The sequence below is a fragment of the Microtus oregoni genome, unplaced genomic scaffold, assembly GCF_018167655.1.
Source record: "Microtus oregoni isolate MIOR12 unplaced genomic scaffold, Mior012 000020F_ref0000438, whole genome shotgun sequence".
Taxonomy (NCBI): Eukaryota; Metazoa; Chordata; class Mammalia; order Rodentia; family Cricetidae; genus Microtus; species Microtus oregoni.
In genome coordinates, this window is record NW_024543079.1 from 5,398,786 (window position 1) to 5,417,575 (window position 18,790).

The 18,790-nt window shown below is 45.0% G+C and overlaps 1 protein-coding gene across 1 annotated transcript; it reads right to left on the minus strand.

Annotated features, from left to right (window-relative positions):
* Positions 1–13,345: 13,345 nt before the first annotated feature.
* LOC121459969 (WAP four-disulfide core domain protein 6A-like) lies at positions 13,346–17,440 on the minus strand. Its single transcript, XM_041670023.1, has 3 exons — positions 17,323–17,440; positions 16,147–16,278; positions 13,346–13,512 (listed from the first exon to the last, which is right to left on the minus strand). Exons 1-3 carry the CDS (start codon positions 17,438–17,440, stop codon positions 13,346–13,348), a joined length of 417 nt encoding a protein of 138 aa, XP_041525957.1.
* Positions 17,441–18,790: the final 1,350 nt, after the last annotated feature.

An 18,790-nucleotide genomic window follows, 5' to 3' on the forward strand; every position in this document is an offset into this window, starting at 1 on the left:
TGAAAATGTTCAACGCTGAAAAGCAAGAACAAAAACTTAAGAAAAAAACAACAGAAGGCAAAATCGAAGAACATGGGAAACTGCCAAAGGTTTGGAGAGAAGAGTTTCCGAGATGGCCGGATGCTTCCTCACCCTCTTTTTATTTTTACAGTGTATAAGAGGATTTACTCCACAGCATTTCCCCCTTTATATTAAATTCTAATTAAAAAGGAAGGTTTTAACTTCATTATAGTAATATTATAAACAACAAAAACAGTTATTAAGTAAGAATTACAGTTATAATATCTAGTGTGTTTGTATATGACAAAATTGGAGAAGATATTTTATTATCTATCTTATCTTAGTGATTCTAAAATTTCACATCTAATATTCCTTTTATCATAAGTAAGAAAAATTCCTCACCCTCTTGACTGAGACAAAGGTCTGGCTGCTGAAAACAAAGGTCTTGCTGGCTTTTGTCTCCCAACAGCAGACCCCTGCTGGTGGACTGGCTCAGCAAGTTCAAGACTGGGGTGGATGCCATACAACCATTAGCAGCCAATCAAACGCCTATCTTTCTTCAAAGTGACCAACCCTAGATTAGGAGTGGAATATTCTTCAGGAGACTGAACCCCAGCCTTTGCGAAGTGACTGGATTTTCGGCTTTTCAGAGGGTTATTTCCTCTGTGTGTCTGCTGCATGCGTGGTTTCCCAAGTAAGCACCATTCTTCAACTGTTGGTTCTGTTTGCGGGGACAGATTGCTTCACTGCTACCTTTTATACTAGAGAATTTTCCTGCCTTTTAATTCTCCAACTGGCAGAGAAGACAAATCCTATCAAGACCTCTAGACTATATCAGTTTGAGATATGTGTAATGAGACTGTCAACAGAACAAGAGAGAGGGGATAAAAAGCAAAGAAGAGAAAAATATCTGAGCTAATAATAGAAAATTTTCCCCAAGCTAATACAGATACCACAGCACAAATGCAGATTACCAAGTAAGGCAAACACCATCAGGAACCATTATAAAAGTATCATTAAGCATGTCATTTTTGACTACAGAAAACAAAAACTCTCCTGGAAGATAGTAAAGGAAACACACACACACACACACACTCTCAGAGAGGCAAAAAGATAAGACTAATGCCAGGGGCTGGGGAGATGGCTCAGCAGTCAAGAGCGCCTGCTGCTCTCACAGAGGACCTGAGTTCAGTCTCAGTCCTCACAACTGCATGTAACTCCAGCTCAGAGGCCTCCGAGGATACCCCACTCATGTGCACAGACCCACACGAAGAACTGAAAGCAATAAAAATCTTTTTCCTCTTGAATCAGATGTGGATGGGGTTGAGGGTGTCCAGAGCAATGCTTCCTCTTCTTACTGAATCCTGGAGTTATTTCAACAGCAGCCCTACGCCCCTCCCCAATAAGCTGTTTCAGGAACACAGATCGTCCTTTTGACTATGGTTCTAGGACTGTCTGTTGCCCTAACTACTTCCTCTGACTCCACCCCTTCCCCAGTCCCCAGCTTCTGCCTCCTAGTTTGGATTTTCCCTACCTTCCCACCTTTTAGAGGTCACCAAGAACCCTAAACCTATTTATCACTGCTTATGGATATAACATAATGGAGAAAGCTGCTTCCACGTGGGATGCATTTCCGGCCAGTGAGGGCACCGTCTTTCTGAATTCTCCACACCTGGATGTGCGCCTGTCTTGATTATCTCAAGCTCTCAACGCTAGTAGACCCCCACAAGCAACTTCTGCCTCTTAATTAGTCCATGGAAGCAAAATCTTACTTAAATATGGCAACACCAATGATTTAGAACTGAAAGATGACATTGGTCATCCTATTTAAGTTTTCCTCTTAAACAATACCTGATTTGTCACTATGGTTCATTCAACTGTTTGGGGGTTTGCGGGGGTCTCTTCAAATGTGAGTGAATGCTACAGAAAGAATAAACAACATTCAGAGGGTTGTCAAAGGCATACAACCTGAAGATTGTGTCCAAATGCACTGAGTGGAGGAGTCACTAGGTGTCACTGTTGAGATAGAGACCTAGGAAGGGTAAAGTCATGCTTCAAACAAAAGTCAGAAAGGGGTGTGGTAAGAAGGGACCTCATACCCTGGCTTATGGGGTGGGGTTCTGTGGGGTGTGGTATTATGGTAGCCGTCTGGAAGAAGAAATGCTTTGTTTTACCCCAAAGGATGAGAGAGAAATGGTATACAGTGGAGTGAAAGTCATAAACATAAGTGGGGTTTGAGGGAGGGTGTGGGTGAGGAGCAGGACAACTTAAATCGAGGGCTTTAATACTCGGTTTCTTTTGCTCGGAATGACAAACTGGGTACTAAGCTGTGAACCACACATCCCTTATTCTTGCTATACCCAAAAATCAGTCCAGCTAAAGCACTTCCTTAAAGATAGCAGAGGAGAGGTTGGAGAGATGACTCAGCAATTAAGAGCACTTGTTGCTCTTGCAGAAGACCCAGGTTCAATCCCCAGCAGCCACGTGGAGGCTCACAGCCATCTTTACCTTCAGTTTCAAGGGATCCAGCTGCTTCCTCTGGTCTCCTAAGCACTGCTTGCACATGGTGCACCACATCCAGGCAAAACATTTATATACATAAAACAGCAATTAAAAAGTCATTTAAAAAAATAATTCAGAGAGGCAGAGGTAGGCGGATCTCTGAGTTTGAGGCTAGCCTGGTCTACAGATCAAGTTCCAGGACAGCCAGGGCTATTATACAAAGAAACCGTGTCTCAAAACAAAAACAAAACAAAACAAAAGCAAACAAACAAAAATAGTAAAGAAGAATAAATTGGCACAAACTGGTAGTTGAGCCTATATGAGTCCACTCAGCAAGACCCTACTCCAAATCTCTCTACAGTGCAATATTTGAGCATCCTGAATGACGTCCATCGTCACAAGGCAAGGTTAAGATTAGAGAATTAATGAGGAATTGGATCAGGAAGGTGTACCAGGCAGAAAGGGCATTGACATGGGCACAGGGGCCAGACCCTTAGAGTTACACTGGGTTAGCTTGAAGCAATTGCTCTAGGCAAAAGTCATGGGTTGTTTCGTGTTGGGCCATTAAAGAGAAGTCACTGAGGGAAGGGCTGGTGGCCAGTGCTCTCACTTCCCCTCCCAGGCATTAGGGAACATCAGGGACTTATGGCTGTCTTGCTCCAGAGATTAGTATTCCCTGCAGGAGATTAGTATTCAAAGGTGTGGGTGGGACCTCCAGGCCATCTTACATTAGCCTCACTGAGTGGAACTGTCTAAAGCTCTGGCTCTCAACATGTGGGTTGCCAGCTCCTTGGGAGTTGAATGACACACAGGGTTTACCTAAGACCATTGGAAAACAAAGATATTTACATTTTGATTTGTAACAATAGCAAAGTTACAGTTATGAAGTAGCAACAAAATTGACTTTATGATTGGGGGGTCAGCACCACATGAGGAACTGTACTAAAGGGTTGCAGCGTTAGGGAGGTTGAGGACCAATGGTCTAAAGTTACCTGATTGGCCATTTATGGCAGGACTGATCAGCAGACAATTTTAATGCATTTTTTTCAGTAACAACAACAAAAAGCTCAGTGGATGGACATTTTGAAAACTGTCTCAACCAGCAGTGCTAAAACTTTAACTAATTTTGCTATGGTGTGATTACTTCGTAACAGTGCAGTAAAATACCTAGAACAATTTATTGATAAAAATTAAAGCATTGTTCTTTTCTGAATAATTTATTTTTTCAATGTGCATTGGTGCCTTGCCTGCTTGTATGTCTGTATGAAGGTGCCATATGCCCTGGAACTGGAGCAACGGATAGCCATGAGCCACCATGTGGGTGCCGGGAACTGAACCCCGGTTCCTTGGGAGAGCAACCAGTGCCCTCAACTGCTGAGTTATCTCTCCAGCCTGCACACTGCTCTTTTTGATGTTTGTTACTTATGCACAGGAAGGTTGGATGGCAAGCAGTTCTCAGAACAAGGCATTCAAATAACCAACAAATAAAAGCATTTGAAATGTTTTGATACTAGACATTAAAGTTCTCGGTTCCATGGTGACAGAAGTCAGCCAGTTGTTTCAACTGGCAAAGGTCTTGCTGCACAAGCCTGACCACCAGGAGTGTTTCCCTCCTTTCTGTGGGTTTTTGGACCTTGATGTGGGTTCAGGAAAGCAATCTGATACACACAATATGCAAATCTAAAATTTTTGCCAATAATAAAAGCATTTTAATAAAACAATGAAAATCAATATCATTATCATGAAATGAACATAGATTAAAGAGGAAGCTAATACCATAGCAGAGGTGAAAGAGAAAGCAAAATAATAAAAATGCATTAAAAAACACCAAATACAATACCTAGAGATATAATGTATCCCTGTGAAACCAAAGACGAACTTAGTTGATTGACAAAAGTGTTCTTGGCAGAATAGCAGGGGAAACCTGGAGACAGCAGGATATTTCTAAAATGTTTGTTCAAAACATTTCTTCAGTTGGCTTAGGACACCCTGTGGGGAACATTCGAGAGTTAGAATAAACAAGGTTTTTGCATCAGCTGACCTTGAAAGGTGGGCCACAAACAAGTATCACCAAAGGAATAATTACAAGTTAAAAGTGTTGGAGAAGGGGCTGGAAAGATGGGTCAGTGGTTAAGAGCATTGCCTGTTCTTCCAAAGGTCCTGAGTTCAATTCCCAGCAACCACATGGTGGCTCACAATCATCTGTAAAGAGGTTGGTGCTCTCTTCTGGCCTGCCAACATACACACAGACAGAATATTGTATACATAATAAATTAATATTTTTTAAAAAGGTGTTGGAGAAGTGTAGCTAAAAGAAGATTTGAGAATCTGGGATAAGAAAAGTAGACGGATTTTAAAAAACCACATTGTTCAAGGCTGGAGATGTGTTTCTGTGGCATAGAGCTTGACCTCTATATATGTTCCTGGATTTGCTATCCAATGCCAGGAAATAAAACATTGAAAAAATACTATAAAATATTGTACATAAATAATATAAATATGCAAATTGAATAAGCTAATAAAAGTCTCGGGAGATGCCTCTTGATTGTGGGAATTTATTTTTTAAGAAAAGGTTTTATTGTGTAGCCCAGACTGTACTGGATCTCTCTCTGTAGACCAGGCTGGTCTTGAACTCACAGAGATCTGCCTGTCTCTGCCTGACGAGTACTGGGATTAAATGCATGTGCCACCATCACCTGACTGGAAATTTTTATAATGCTTACAACTGCCAGAAGTTGGCAAGGATAAGTCAGACAAATTCAGAGAAGGCAAGAAAAAATTCAAATAGGAAATTATGAGAAAATATCTCCATGGTTTACAGTGATAAAAGAAGGGACTAATATTAAAAATTCAAATTATATTCATAATTATGTGTTTGTATACTTTTTTGAGACAAGGATTCTCTATGTTTATACTGGCTGGATAAAAACTTGTTGTGTAGACTTGGCTGGCCTTGAATTTAGAGATCTGCCCACCTCTACTTTTCCAAGTGTTGGGACTAGAGGCGTGCACTACCACTCCAGGCTCCGTCTCTTCTCTTACAAGGATGGCAAACATGAAAAGATCCTCACAGATGCCCTAGAAATGGAGCAACAGAACCTTCAACTATCAAGAGCAGGCAGCAAACTCTTAAGACTCTTTGGCATCCAGAAGCTGAAGTCAGAAAAACTGTGCAACCTACCTGCCCTGGACTTGGCTGTGTAACCTGCAAGAAGCCCCACCCGTGGAACACACACACACATACACACACACACACACACACACACACACACACACACACCCAGAAACAAAATTGTGTTTTCCAAATGACTCTGTTTACACAGAGCAGAAGGAGATTATAATAATAATAATAAAGTAATGTTTGATTATATATGGTGGCATACACCTTTAATCCCAATACTCAGTAGGCAGAGTCGGGCAGATATCTGTGAGTTCAAGGCCAGCCTGGTCTACAGAATGAGTTCCAGGACAGTCAGAGTTACATAGTGAAGCCCTATCTGTCAAAAACCCAACATATGTGATGGGGAAACATGGTTTTGAAAATATGAAGAAAAAAGCAAAGGAGGTTATTATATCAATTTAAGAGTCTTTGGGAGGATGTGAGACCTGGAAAGAAACAATGTGTTTCGGTTGTGGACGATGCTCTTTCTTCTGACTCAGTGATAGCCTAGTGGGTGAGCGCTTCATACATTTGTTAGGTTGAACATTAATCTTTAGCAAATATTTCAGCATTATTTTTCACACATGTTCTAAAAAAGGCTTTCTGCCTTTGTATTCTCCTCAGGTACAGAACTCGTCAACCCTAAAGTGATTAGATGGGGGAGATCAAGGAGATTTTTGCCCCCAGGAGAAGGGCACGGGGGGCCCAATGTGGGCGTCAGAATTGGGACAGGTCAAAGGGCTTCTGTGTGTAGGAGGGTGGCTGGCACTTGGGGCAGAACCAGAGAATGCTCAGGGCAGGAGCAGGAAACAGTGCCAAGGGAAAAGTGCCCCGAGGACAATGAGAAAAGCATGCACCTGAGGTGGGGGCCAGGGGGACAGCTTGGTACAGGATGAGCTCCTCAGTCCTGTGAGGAGGACGCTCATGTAGAGGAACAGCCTAGTGAGGAAGCTGAGGTCTGGCCAGGGTTAGAAAGTTCTTCACAACAAAGGAGGGATGTGGTAGCTGAAGGAGGGGTATGTGGGAGAGCAAGACCCAGGTAATGCAGTGGAACCCCAGCATGGCCCAAAGGATGTTCAGGCAAGTGTGCAGTGTCAGAGCCCAAGAAGATTGAGACCACGTAGCTGCCAGACTGGCCTGCCATGGGGAGTAATGCCCAAGCACAATGCCGAGGATTTTCCCAGAGCAGGGCATCATGAACTAAGCTAATCAGACCAAAGAAGGCATTGATTTCCAGGGATGACCTGATGAGGCCATGGAACCCTAATCAAATGACCTGGGCATCTGTAGGTAGAATGTCCCAGGGTAGAGCCATCTCAATCTGGATAAAGTTGGGTATTTCCCATGTGCACGCATACTCACACGCTTATATAAGATAGAGTTGGGTGTTTCCCATGTGCACACAAACACACTTATATGTGATAGAGTTGGGTATTTCCCATGTGCACACAAACACACTTATATGTGATAGAGTTGGGTATTTCCCATGTGCACACAAACACACTTATATGTGATAGAGTTGGGTATTTCCCATATGCATGCAAACACACTTATATGTGATAGAGTTGGGTATTTCCCATGTGCACACAAACACACTTATATGTGATACATATACAGCATTTCTGTAGCTGAAAAGAAAGGAATAACACGTTGTTCATCACAACTGTTCATTCTACACGAGAACTGATTACACTTTGACCTTTGATTTCAGCAACCTGTGGAAGAGAGAGAGAGTGAGAGAGAGAGAGAGAGAGAGAGAGAGAAAGAGAGAGAGAGAGAGAGATCAGAAGGAGTAGGGAGAGATTTGGAGCAGTGAGACATTTATTGTTTGGCAGAGGAGAAGGATGTGTTCTTTTGGAGATGCCAGCAAGGAGAGAAGGTTAGCTAGATGTTACTCAACCTCTCTGAGGTAGCAGGTTTTACACCCCAGCCTTTGACTCTCAAGTCTTACTTATAAATAGAATGATAGAGAATTAATTTAGTTAAAGCTACCTTTAGTGGCAGCGGCAGAGCCAGTGCCTACAGGAACAGAATCCCTTTACAGGCCACTGCCAGAAAAGCTGATAACTGCAGAGTTGCAATTGCTGGCTGAAATAGCAGTAGATTAAGGCACAATCAATTACTTGAAGATAAAACAAAAATTTGTTAGTAAGGAGGGATTGCCATCAGGTTCTTTTTACAAATCCAGAATTACTCTAACTCCAAAGTCAGGGGGAGACACAACAACAAAAAAGAGAAAATTATAAACCAACTTCCTTGGCCAAGCTGCCAAACTGTATTCTAAACGTACATTTAAAAATAGTTTTTAATGTTTATCTTATGTGTGTGAATGTTTTGCCTGGTTGTATATATGTGCACCACGTGTGTACCTGATGCCCACAGAGGTCAGAAGAGAGCATCAGAGCCCTTGAACTGGAGTTGCAGACAGTCGTGAGCTGCTATGTGGCTGCTGGGATCTGAGCACAGGTCCTCTTCAAGAGTAGCAAGTGATCTTAACTGTGAAGACATCTCTCCAGTCCCCTAGCTATGCATGTTTATACCCATTGATTTGTACTGCTCTCAGCTTGAGTAGAAGAAGCCTCTTTTTGCAGTAGGTGGTGGTTAAATGCAGAGACCCCAGCTGTTGACAATGGCAAGAGCAAGTGGCAATCAGAACTCAGCCATGGATAGAATGTCTTTAACAAGCTCCTGCCCTACCTCCAACCCCATATCCAAGCCTCAGGGAGCAGTGTGGTAGAGGGGGGCAGGGTAGATTGTGGGTGTGCTGTAAAAGGCAAACTTTGGGAGGTTATGTGAGTGTTAACACACACAGACACACTGTACCTGTGGTTACCCACATAAGACCATCACAAGATCAAGCTACTCAAACATTCTAACATGAAGCAGGAACTGTCTCCTGCTGTCTCACCCCCAGCTGAGGAGCTCATGACAGTTGATGGCTCCTGAGGGAGGGAAAGCCACTTTTCTAAGTGTGGTAAGTGGGTTTGGGTAGTTTACCCATGCCTCAGTGGATGACCCCATACAGGGGCACATAAGGGCAGAACTAATTAGAATTTGTACATCATTGACAAAACTCAGAGAATTTGGGCAGAGATGGAAGATCTGCTTGGAGGGTAAAGAAGGAGAGAAGATGGAATGGATACAGCTCATATATGCGAGAACGAGAACCAAGCACAGGTTATTCTAATTATCCTTGCTCACACACCATAGCGAGATAAGAACCTACTGATGATACACAGGTGCAATACATTGCACACATGTATAAAGGTCTTTAAGATGTACAGCATTTCAATTAGACAAGAATACATTTTTTTTTAAATCTTTGAAAGTTTGCTCATGAGCTTGCGTGTAGGGGTTGTAGACTCAAACATAGCTTTTTGGAAGCTGGAGGACAGCTTCTGGGTGCCTCCCACCTTGTATGAAGTAGCAGCTTGTATCTTTTAAGTTTTCTAGTGATTTGGTGGAGTCTGTGTGGCACTTTCTTCGTGAGATTTTCACATGATCCGAGAAGCCACGGCACTGAGCCGCTTACTAGATGATCCATCAGTTGTGGTTTATCCAGCTCTGCCAATCAGAGCCCCCCCTCCCCACCATGAGCCTCTCTGCAGCTGTCTCCCATGTCTAGAGCACTCCCATGACACCTGTTCCCAGCTGCTCCTCATCAGTCCCCTGCCCGCACCACCAGGACTCAGAGGAAGTAGAACTCTACCTTCCTGGGAAGTCACATGTCACCATTTTTGCTTTGTTTTATTGGTCAGAGCAGGGCAACCTAGCTTCAGTGAAGGGGCCTCGACCCCACTCATGGGTAAGAGGCACATGGGACAATGCTGATTCCCTGCTTCAAGACTGCCATGCTGTCTTGTACCATTTCTTCCTTCACCTGATTTCCACCTCTGTTCCTCTTCAGTTCCTCTTTGCTTCCTTCTGTCTCACCCACAATATTTGATTTGGGCGTTCTAGCAGACACTGTGAAACTGTATCTTTACTACAACCCCATGGTAAATGCAGATTTGCCATGAAGGGAGCTCCAGCTGTCAATCCCAAAGATTTGAGGAGAAATACCACTGTCCCAAATCATCATGGCTAAATGAATTAAAGCAAGCAGTTAATTAAAGCAAGCTTTTTAAATTTATGTATAGGGCTGCCTTCCCCTAAGGTGGGGTTCAAGAGATCAACATTGAACATTGGGGAGATTAGATGTTTATAGCTCATGGATAAGGGGTTTCCAAATGGGGGTTTAGTGGGGAAAATAGGTGTGGTTATAGGGGAAGAACACAAGCATAACAAAGTCAGTCATAATGGCCTCCTGAACCAAGACATGATTGCAAGGTGGTCATAGCAACCTTTTGAAAGAAAGGTGGGATTGCAAGATGGTTATAAACAACTGTATGAAGCAAAGATATGGCTATTGCTTCCTGGAACAGGCAGTACAGAACCATTCGTAGTTAAGGTTACAGGAGGGGCATAGCCTAAGCCCTGAGAAACAGAAGTTTAATCATCAACGTAATGGACGCAGGCTGGCTCATCACAGCATCAGGGTCCTCCCTTGAGCATACCGAATGATTATGGAAACGACCCTGGCTGTTGTGCTTCCATGGTTAAATGACGGTGCTATCTAAGATGTTCTAACTGCTGTCAGTCAACTTGTCCTCCTCCACCCTGACGTCACTTCTCCTGGGTCAGGTGGCATTAGAACAGACGCCAGCATCTTGAGCATCCACACAGAAGGAAGTGAAGTTAGGGACATATTTAGTTGGGGATTAGTGATATAGGCTTAGTGTAGTAAGTGCTCCTGACTTAATACTAGCTGCAAGGACTAATCCCATTGCATACTGTCGAGCTCCTTTGAACTGAGGCATGAGGTTAGAGGTTTGACTCTGGAGCTCACATCCCTGACTCTGGAGAGATGTGGGAGGAGGCAACGTTTTCAACATATTGAGCCAGAAAAACACGTGCCTGAAAGTTTCTAGGAATATGGCAAAAAAAATCTTTGAAATAGAAAACAAGACACTCAGAGTCAGCCAGATAGCTCAGCAGGTAAAAAGTGCTGCTTGCCAACCCTAAAACATCCGGTTCAATTTCTGGGACACAAAAGGGAAAACGAAAGCTGACTCCTGAGTGTTGCCACACGTCTGCCACGGCACAGCCCCCACCAAGTGAAGCAACAATTATTTAAAAGGGAAACAAATCTCCCCATGTTACACACCGTGTGTGTGTGTGTGTGTGTGTGTGTGTGTGTGTTTTGCTGGGGACAGAAGCCAGTCCCTCAAAAATGCTAGACTCTACCAGCAAGTTGTGCCTGCAGCCAGAAAAAGGTGTTTTTCAATGAAACTAACTACTACTATTTTTATTATTGCTTATGTGTATGACGTGTATGTAACTGTGTGTGTGAGAGAGTGTGTAACAGGGTGTAAATGAGAGTGGACATCAGAAGATGATGCTCTGGCGCTGATTTCTCATCGCGCTGTGTGGGTGTTACAGGGATTGAACTCACACTGTCTGCCAGGCTTGCACAACAAACACCTTTATCCCTGGCAAGGACTTTCACCCCCAAGGAACCATCTCGTAAACACTCCATAAGTCAGTTCTAACGGAAGCTTGGTTGGGAGTTCTTCACAGGTAAGAGCAGAGTGAAGGGACCGCAGAGATGGCTCAGTGTTGAGAGCATGTGCTGCTCTTATGAAGGACTCAAGTTTCATAACGAGCACCCACTTCCTATGGCGCATCATCACTGGGACTCCAGCTACACACACACACACACACACACACACACACACACACACACACACAATCTAAATCTTTAAAAAGTTCATGGTGAACTCTGTTCTGACTTGAGATATTTTCTCCTCTATTTCTAAGCATTTTTCAAATGAGCCTCCAGTAAGGGGTGCTGTCTCTTCTCTTTCTCAGTTCTGTAGCACTACAGGATAGATACATTTCCCCTGATCCACAATTGTCATGATTTTCACACTTCTTCTCCTTTTGCTGTTAGTAGAAGATTCATAATCTGTCGTGATGTGGGATTTTCCTCTGTATGCTATGATTACCATTAATGAATAAAGAAACTGCTTTGGACCTTTAGCAGGGCAGAACTTAGGTAAGCAGGGAAGACAGAACTGAATGCTGGGAAAAAGAAGAGCAGAGTTAGAGAGAAGCCATGGAGTCCTGCCAGAGACTGATGTCGGAACTTTAGCCAGTAAGCAACAGCTATGTGGTGTAACACAGATTAATAGACATGGGTTAAATTAATATGTAAGAGTTAGCCAATAAGAATCTAGAGCTAATGGGCCAAGCAGTGTTTAAATAATATGGTTTCTGTGTGATTATTTCAGTTCTGAGCAGCCAGGACATACAAGCAGCCCCCTTACAACACAGTTGTTATCTGAGAATTTATACAGAGGACCAAGAGCAGATGGGGATAACATATTGAGTCCTCTGAACAGACAGGGACATCTGAACACAGAGAGCTGTGAACAGATGTGAACATCTGCATACAGAGGGCTGTGAACAGATGTGAACATCTGCATAGAAAGGGGTGTGAACAGACATGAACATCTGCATACAGAGGGCTGTGAACAGACGTGTACATCTGCATACAGAGGGCTGTGAACAGACGGGAACATCTGCATACAGAGGGCTGTGAATAGACGGGAACATCTGCATACAGAGGGCTGTGACAGACGTGAACATCTGCATGCAGAGGGCTGTGAACAGACGGGAACATCTGCATTCAGAGGGCTGTGAACAGACGTGAACATCTGCATACAGAGGGCTGTGACAGACGTGAACATCTGCATGCAGAGGGCTGTGAACAGATGTGAACATCTGCATGCAGAGGGCTGTGAACAGACGTGAACATCTGCATACATAGGGCTGTGAACAGATATGAACACCTGCAGACAACAGAGGAGTTATTCAGATTCTGAAACATCAAAACTCGCATGATCTTTTTATTAGGAGGAACTAGAGTCTTCATAGGAATAAATGAGAGCCCCGGAGGTTGAGGTCACAGGGTCTTACACTGAAAAGGAGTCACAAGGCTTAAGGGCATTACGTTTAAAGAGAAGCTGGCGTGAGGGAAAAAGAATAAGCCAAATCTGCAGTTCTGTTGTGGAAGCAGCCAGAATCTTAGTGGCTAAGACTTGAGTGCTGTCAGCCAATCCAGAGTATCCTTGGACTCACAGAAGGAAGTCTCAAATTGCCAAGACCAGGAGCTTTCTGCAGCTCAACCTTATCCTATCCAGGAAGACAGATCTGTAAGACACAAGGGTAAGGATGGAGATGCTGGGCTTCAGCCACCATAGGAACCAGATCCTTCAGCAAATGGAAAGGGATGGGAAGATTTTCACATCCCCAGGCAAGCAGCGAAAACAGAAGTGATGTATGTGCTGGGCTCAGCTCGCGCCTTCTAATTTATACCACGTTATACCTGTTAACTCAGTGTGGTGACCACGGCAACTCACATGCTCCTCCTCTGAGTTGGGTCAGGTGCTCCCTGCTCCTGTGTCCTTTCTTTTCCCACTGCTCCCCTCAGACTTGCAGGCTTCCCTTGGCCCACTGCCTCCCTCCTATCCTCTCTTTCCCATTTGCACCTCCATGACTGCCCAGGCCTTGGAAAGGACTGATGCTCAGATTGCTGTTTCACTTTTGTGGAAATGCAATTGGGGACATTTAGCACTTACGTCATTTTTTACAGATGGATTTGCAGACACTTTCACTTAGGAAGTTGTTACGGTTCCCCATGCAACCACCATAGATGAATTCAGTACAGCGCCCAGTTTCTTTATTATAATACCAGCGTGGAACACGGAACATGCAGGGGCCAGTATTCTTTGGCAGACTGCAAAAATCTGTGGGGAAAAAATGGAAGACAGATATTTGGATGCCTGTCTCCTCAGGAACAACCCCGCCCCCTTCCTCTATCCACTGCTTTCTTTGTCTAGCTCAGAGCTGTGCTTCCGGTTTCCTGGGAATCTGACCAGTCACTTCAGCCTCTTTATCTTCTTTTTCTCAGCTGCAGGATGACAACACAAAGTACCACCTTGCTGGTCGGGACAGGACCATCCCAGGAGCAGACGTGGCCATTGTGTCTCCTCAGCATCTGAATGATGACTGCTTGATGACTTGGCCTCATACACGGCAAGGATGGCTGTCTCTTTCCTTTCTGCCAGGAATGGCCACCATCTAAGTTAAAATATCTCCAGTCCACTAGGCGTCAGAGGAGCTGATGCACTGGCTCAGAACAGTTATCTTCCAACCCCAAAGTCCATACCTCCCTCTCCACAGCTTCTCTCTTTTGCTGCTCTTAACGCTCATCCTTTCAAACTGTACTTGACAGTCAGCCTACTCCCCAGTCTCCGCGCCTTCCACACCTGCTCAATGCCCGAGCTGCTCTGGCTAGCAAGGCACACTCCTATTCATTCTTCAAAACCCTTCCAGTAGCCAAGTGTGGTGGCATTTGCCTGACATCCCAGCACTTGGGAAGCCGAGGCAGGAGGATTGCAGCGATTTCAAGGTTGCCCTGAGCTATACAGAAGACCATGTCTGCAATATCTAAACAGTCCCAGCATCATTGCCTTTCTGATGTCTCCTGGGTCCATGCTTTGCCCCTTGATTTTAATGCATCTGTGTTATGTCTGTGATGAAGATTTATCGTGGTTTTATCCATATTTTCTGACTGCAGGAAAACTGAGTTCTTCATGAACAAATACTGTACCTTAGCCCTGTATAGCCGTTCTGAGCAGATCTTTGGCAAGAAATGGATGTTTCAGGAATATTCTCAGAAATAAAAAAAAAAACAAAGGAAAGAAGGAAAGACAGAAGAAAAGAAAGAAGGAAGAAAGGAAGGAAGGAAGAAAGAAAGGAAAGAGAAAGAAGGACGGAAAGAAGAAAGGAAGAAAGGATAGAAGGAAGGGAAGAAGGAAGGAAAGAGGGAAAGAGAGAAAGAAGGAAGGAAAGAAGGAAAGAAGGAAGGAAAGAGAGAAAGATCCCAAACTTAAGCACTTAATGAACAACTGATTTCACCACTGGAAAATTCCATTACAATCACACAAGTTTAGCTATTAAAGTGCTGGCCGTGGGTCTTAGCCTTTGACACATGTTGACATTTCCTCTGGTGTGGCAGCCCTCTTTCTGTTCTCATTGTGCAGGTAGAGGGCATGAGACTTGGAGAGATGAAGCCACTCCCTGATGTCACACACCAGTGAGGGAGTTAAGTGTAGATGAATCACCAGATATGGTGGTGCACGCTTAGAACCCCAGACACCCAAAGGCTGAGGTAGGAGGTTGTCAAGGTTGAGGTCAGCCTTAATTCCCTGATTCAGGACCAGAACCTGAGTAGACCACAGTCGGGGGTTAGGATCACAGGGAGGAGGATCACGTCCGGATGTGTGAGTGCACATCCTCAACCATCTCCACCTTCTCCACCTCCCAGTGTTTCCACGCCTGATCACATGTCTCCTAGCACAGAGTTTTCCCATGAGCACTTGCTGGCGTCTCTGTTTACCTGCACACTACCCATCCTTCAGATTCCAAGTCCTATATGGCTTTCCCAGGAAAAGCTTTGGTGGCCTCATTTAGGAGCCCAACCTGGGTGTCACGGGCACCCGTAAATATTTGCTGATAGAATAATGGGCGAGTAGTTTTGAGGGTCTTGTCTGGAGCTCCAGGATGTGAGCAGAGAGAAAAGAGTATAGGAGGCTAACGCGATGAGGGGAGGTGTCCTGGGTTTTATGTTAGTCTGAGACCTGGACAAACAAGCCCAGAAACTCCTGACACCTGTCTCAATTTATGAACAGCCAGACGTGTTTTTGCTGTTTGATGAGACTTTGGTAGCTACTTGCATCTCAGAACAGCACCTGAGAGTAGCTAAGGGGTCACATGACTCAGTAACAATATGCCTCATATCAAAGGGTTAACTGAGGTTCAAAATGGAAAGGCCAGGTCTAGATAAATATCTCACTAAGATCACTTTCTACCCCTTCAGAAGACCTGTGCTCAGTTCCCATTACCCACATGGCAGCTCACAACTATTTATATCACCAGTTCCAGGGGCTATGATGCCCTCTTCTTTCCTCCAGAGGCACTGTATGCATTTGGTGGGCATACATCATACATTGAGCCAAAATGTTCCCTCACATAAAAGTAATCTTTCTTTAAAAAGAAAAGGGATGTTGTTTCCTTCAAAAACTGAAATGGAAGGAAAATGAAAAAGCACAGTCTCTCTGTCCATCACTGTCAAAATCTGCACCAATCAGATGTCAAGATAATCGTGGTCAAACTCTAACCCTCAACGGTCTAGGAGCAGACACGGCAGTACCAGCATTGGAAGGCAGGAGGGGTGACCCAGAGGTCATGGCAGTACCAGCATAGGAAGGCAGGAGTGGAACCCAGAAGGCATGGCAGTACCAGCATAGGAAGGAAGAAGTGGAACCCAGAAGGCATGGCAGTGCCAAAATAGAAGGGTACAAGCAACCGACAGTTACCGTCTCTGGGGTCCATACATACTTTTTCACAGACAAACTGGCAGCACTTTTGCCTTGGTGGACAGTGTCCGTGCTGTGAACATTCGTCTGTACTTACATCTGTACACTTCACTTTGTATCTTGGGCACATTCCTGTAGGAAAGAAGAAGATGTAGTCCCCTGAGGAGTTGAAGGAGATATTGTTCTCCCTTCCTAGTTCCAGAGTGTCACTGCAGAGTGAGGAAGCTTGTTGGCCCCTCGCCTGTCACTAGGAGAGGCAACCCTCAGGGGTTCAGGTTTTCACAGCACTGGCCCTATCACCCCCAGCAGCAACTCAGCAGCTATTCCCCAGAACCTTCTCCAGCCCTCTCTCCACCTCTACAGGATTCCCCAGAGAGGGACCTGCTCCTTTGGGACTGTTCTGATCATTTGGTTTTGGCCTTCGTTGGCCCCCGTAGCTCAGTGTTTGCCTAGATTGTCATCCTGAAGGCTAATGGAACAAAGTTTGAAAAGCCTTGGTCAAGATGCCTGGGCTAAAAGAACAGTGATGAATACTGATAAAGGACTTCCAGTGATTAATATTGATAAAGTGTCCCATGGAGAGAGCAGGGGCGTCCAGAGCATGCGAGGCTCTGTGGACTTGTGCAGGCCACACAGCTCTCAAGGAGTGGACCCGGAATTTGCTCCTGTCACACGACCTCCTGATCACTCACTTCCCCCACGACCTTCAAGTGCTCAGTGTGTTTTAGCTGGTAAGGATGAAATCTCCCTGCTTCACCATCTGAAGGGACCCTGGAGGCTGTTCTTCAGCACACAGGTAAGGTCCTGTGAATACAGGAAAGCTTTGGGGAGCTGCAGTGGGCAGGCGAGGCAGCTGCTGGGGTGCTGCTAGGGAGAGGCTCATCCTAAGTGGAGATCCTTTTGTCTACTTAATTCCCAATGTCCATTCAATGCACACCAGTCCTGAAGTGCATGAAGAATTCCTTATAAAGATAGGGAGTCAGCTGTCACAGACAGAGACCCCTGTGTGACCCATGGCACCTCTCCAGGATGACGGGGAAACAGTGACCCCAAACATCTCACTCCCACCAGGGTCTGGGACTGGGATGGGGAAACCCTCTCATCTGCAGTGTGTTTTGTTCTTTGACTCCATCAAGCTACTTCTCTCCATATTAAGAACTGTACCCCAGTACTTACTGAGAAAGAACCCCTCAGCCAGCTCAGGTTCCTGGATGCCCCACAAGAAGATGAAGAGGACCAGGAATGGCAGAAGTTCCCAGAGTCTCATCCTAAGAAGCAGTTTGGCCAGAGGCATTAAGCTGGGTGGAACTGGTCAGTGGCTCCTGCTTCTGCTCTGAGGCTCTGTGCCCCAACCGTCAAGGAAGCAACTCTGGACATGAGCCAGTCATGTTCACTTCCGGAGGCCATCCGTGGCCTACCTGTCTCCACAGTAACACTGTGGAGGAAAGGCCTCTGACTCTCTGGTCTGGACCTCTGCAAGCTGAGGTCTCTGGCTCTCTGGCCTACTAGGGAGAGGGTGCACTTGCTTGGAGTCTCCTAGAATCTCTTAGCAAAGTTATGTGATTCCAGAACCTTTCTTTTTCCAGGAGTAAATTGGTGTTTGGGAATATCCTTGTCCTTTTTCTCTGTGATTCCTCTCTTCTTCAATTCTTTCTTTCTTTCTTTCTTTCTTCCTTCCTTCCTTCCTTCCTATCTTTCTTTCGTTCTTTCCTTTCCTTTTCTTTCTTTCTTTCTTTTTTTTTTTTTTTTTTTGGTTTTTAGAGACAGGCTTTTTCTGTCGCTTTTGGAGCCTTGAAGCCTGTCCTGGAACTAGCTGTTGTAGACCAGGCTGGCCTCGAACTCACAGAGATCTGCCTGCCTCTGCCTCCTGAGTGCTGAGATTAAAGGCGTATGCCACCACCGCCTAGCAAAGCTTTCTTTTTTTTGCCTCCTTTCTCCCATCATTCCTTTTTCCTCCAAATACTCCTCTCTCCACCCCTCTCTCTTTTGAGATAGGATCTCATCTATCCCAGGCTGGTCTCAAACTTGGAATGAAGTAGATGATTTCTGTTCCTTCTGCATCCACCTCCCCAGTGCTGGGATTACAGACCTGCCTCACGTCCCTCGTTTACGTGGGACTGGGCTGGGGCTGGGGGCTTCAGGCATGCTAGGCCAGCATTAGATCAATGGCGCTGCATCTTGTCTCCCTCTGGCCTAATTATCTGTGGTTTTGCCCTTTATGTCCTTTTTCTCCTTTTCAATGACTCTGCCTGAGTCTCTGTCTCCTTCCCTTTCAGCTCCCTACCTTGTCCTAGCTGGCCTTGAATTTGTAATCCTCCTGCCTCTGAGTATCTGTTATTACAGCCCTGAGCCATGATGCCTAACTCCTGCCCTGGATATATCTTCTATGTGGAGTAATGCAGTACGGTGTGTGTAGCTGGGGACGGGTCAGAAGGCAGTCTCCAGGGCTGCTTTTCCTCTCCCACCGTGCTTGAGGTAGTCTCCTCACAGTTTGTTGCTGTACCGTGTATTGTGGGGCAGCTTGCCCATCAGGCTCTAGGGTATTTGCTCTTTACTGGTCTCACTGTGGTGGGGCTGGCTTTAACAGTTGCTTGCATTGTTCCAACTTCCCATGGGTTCTGGGGTCTTCACCTTAGGTCCCCAT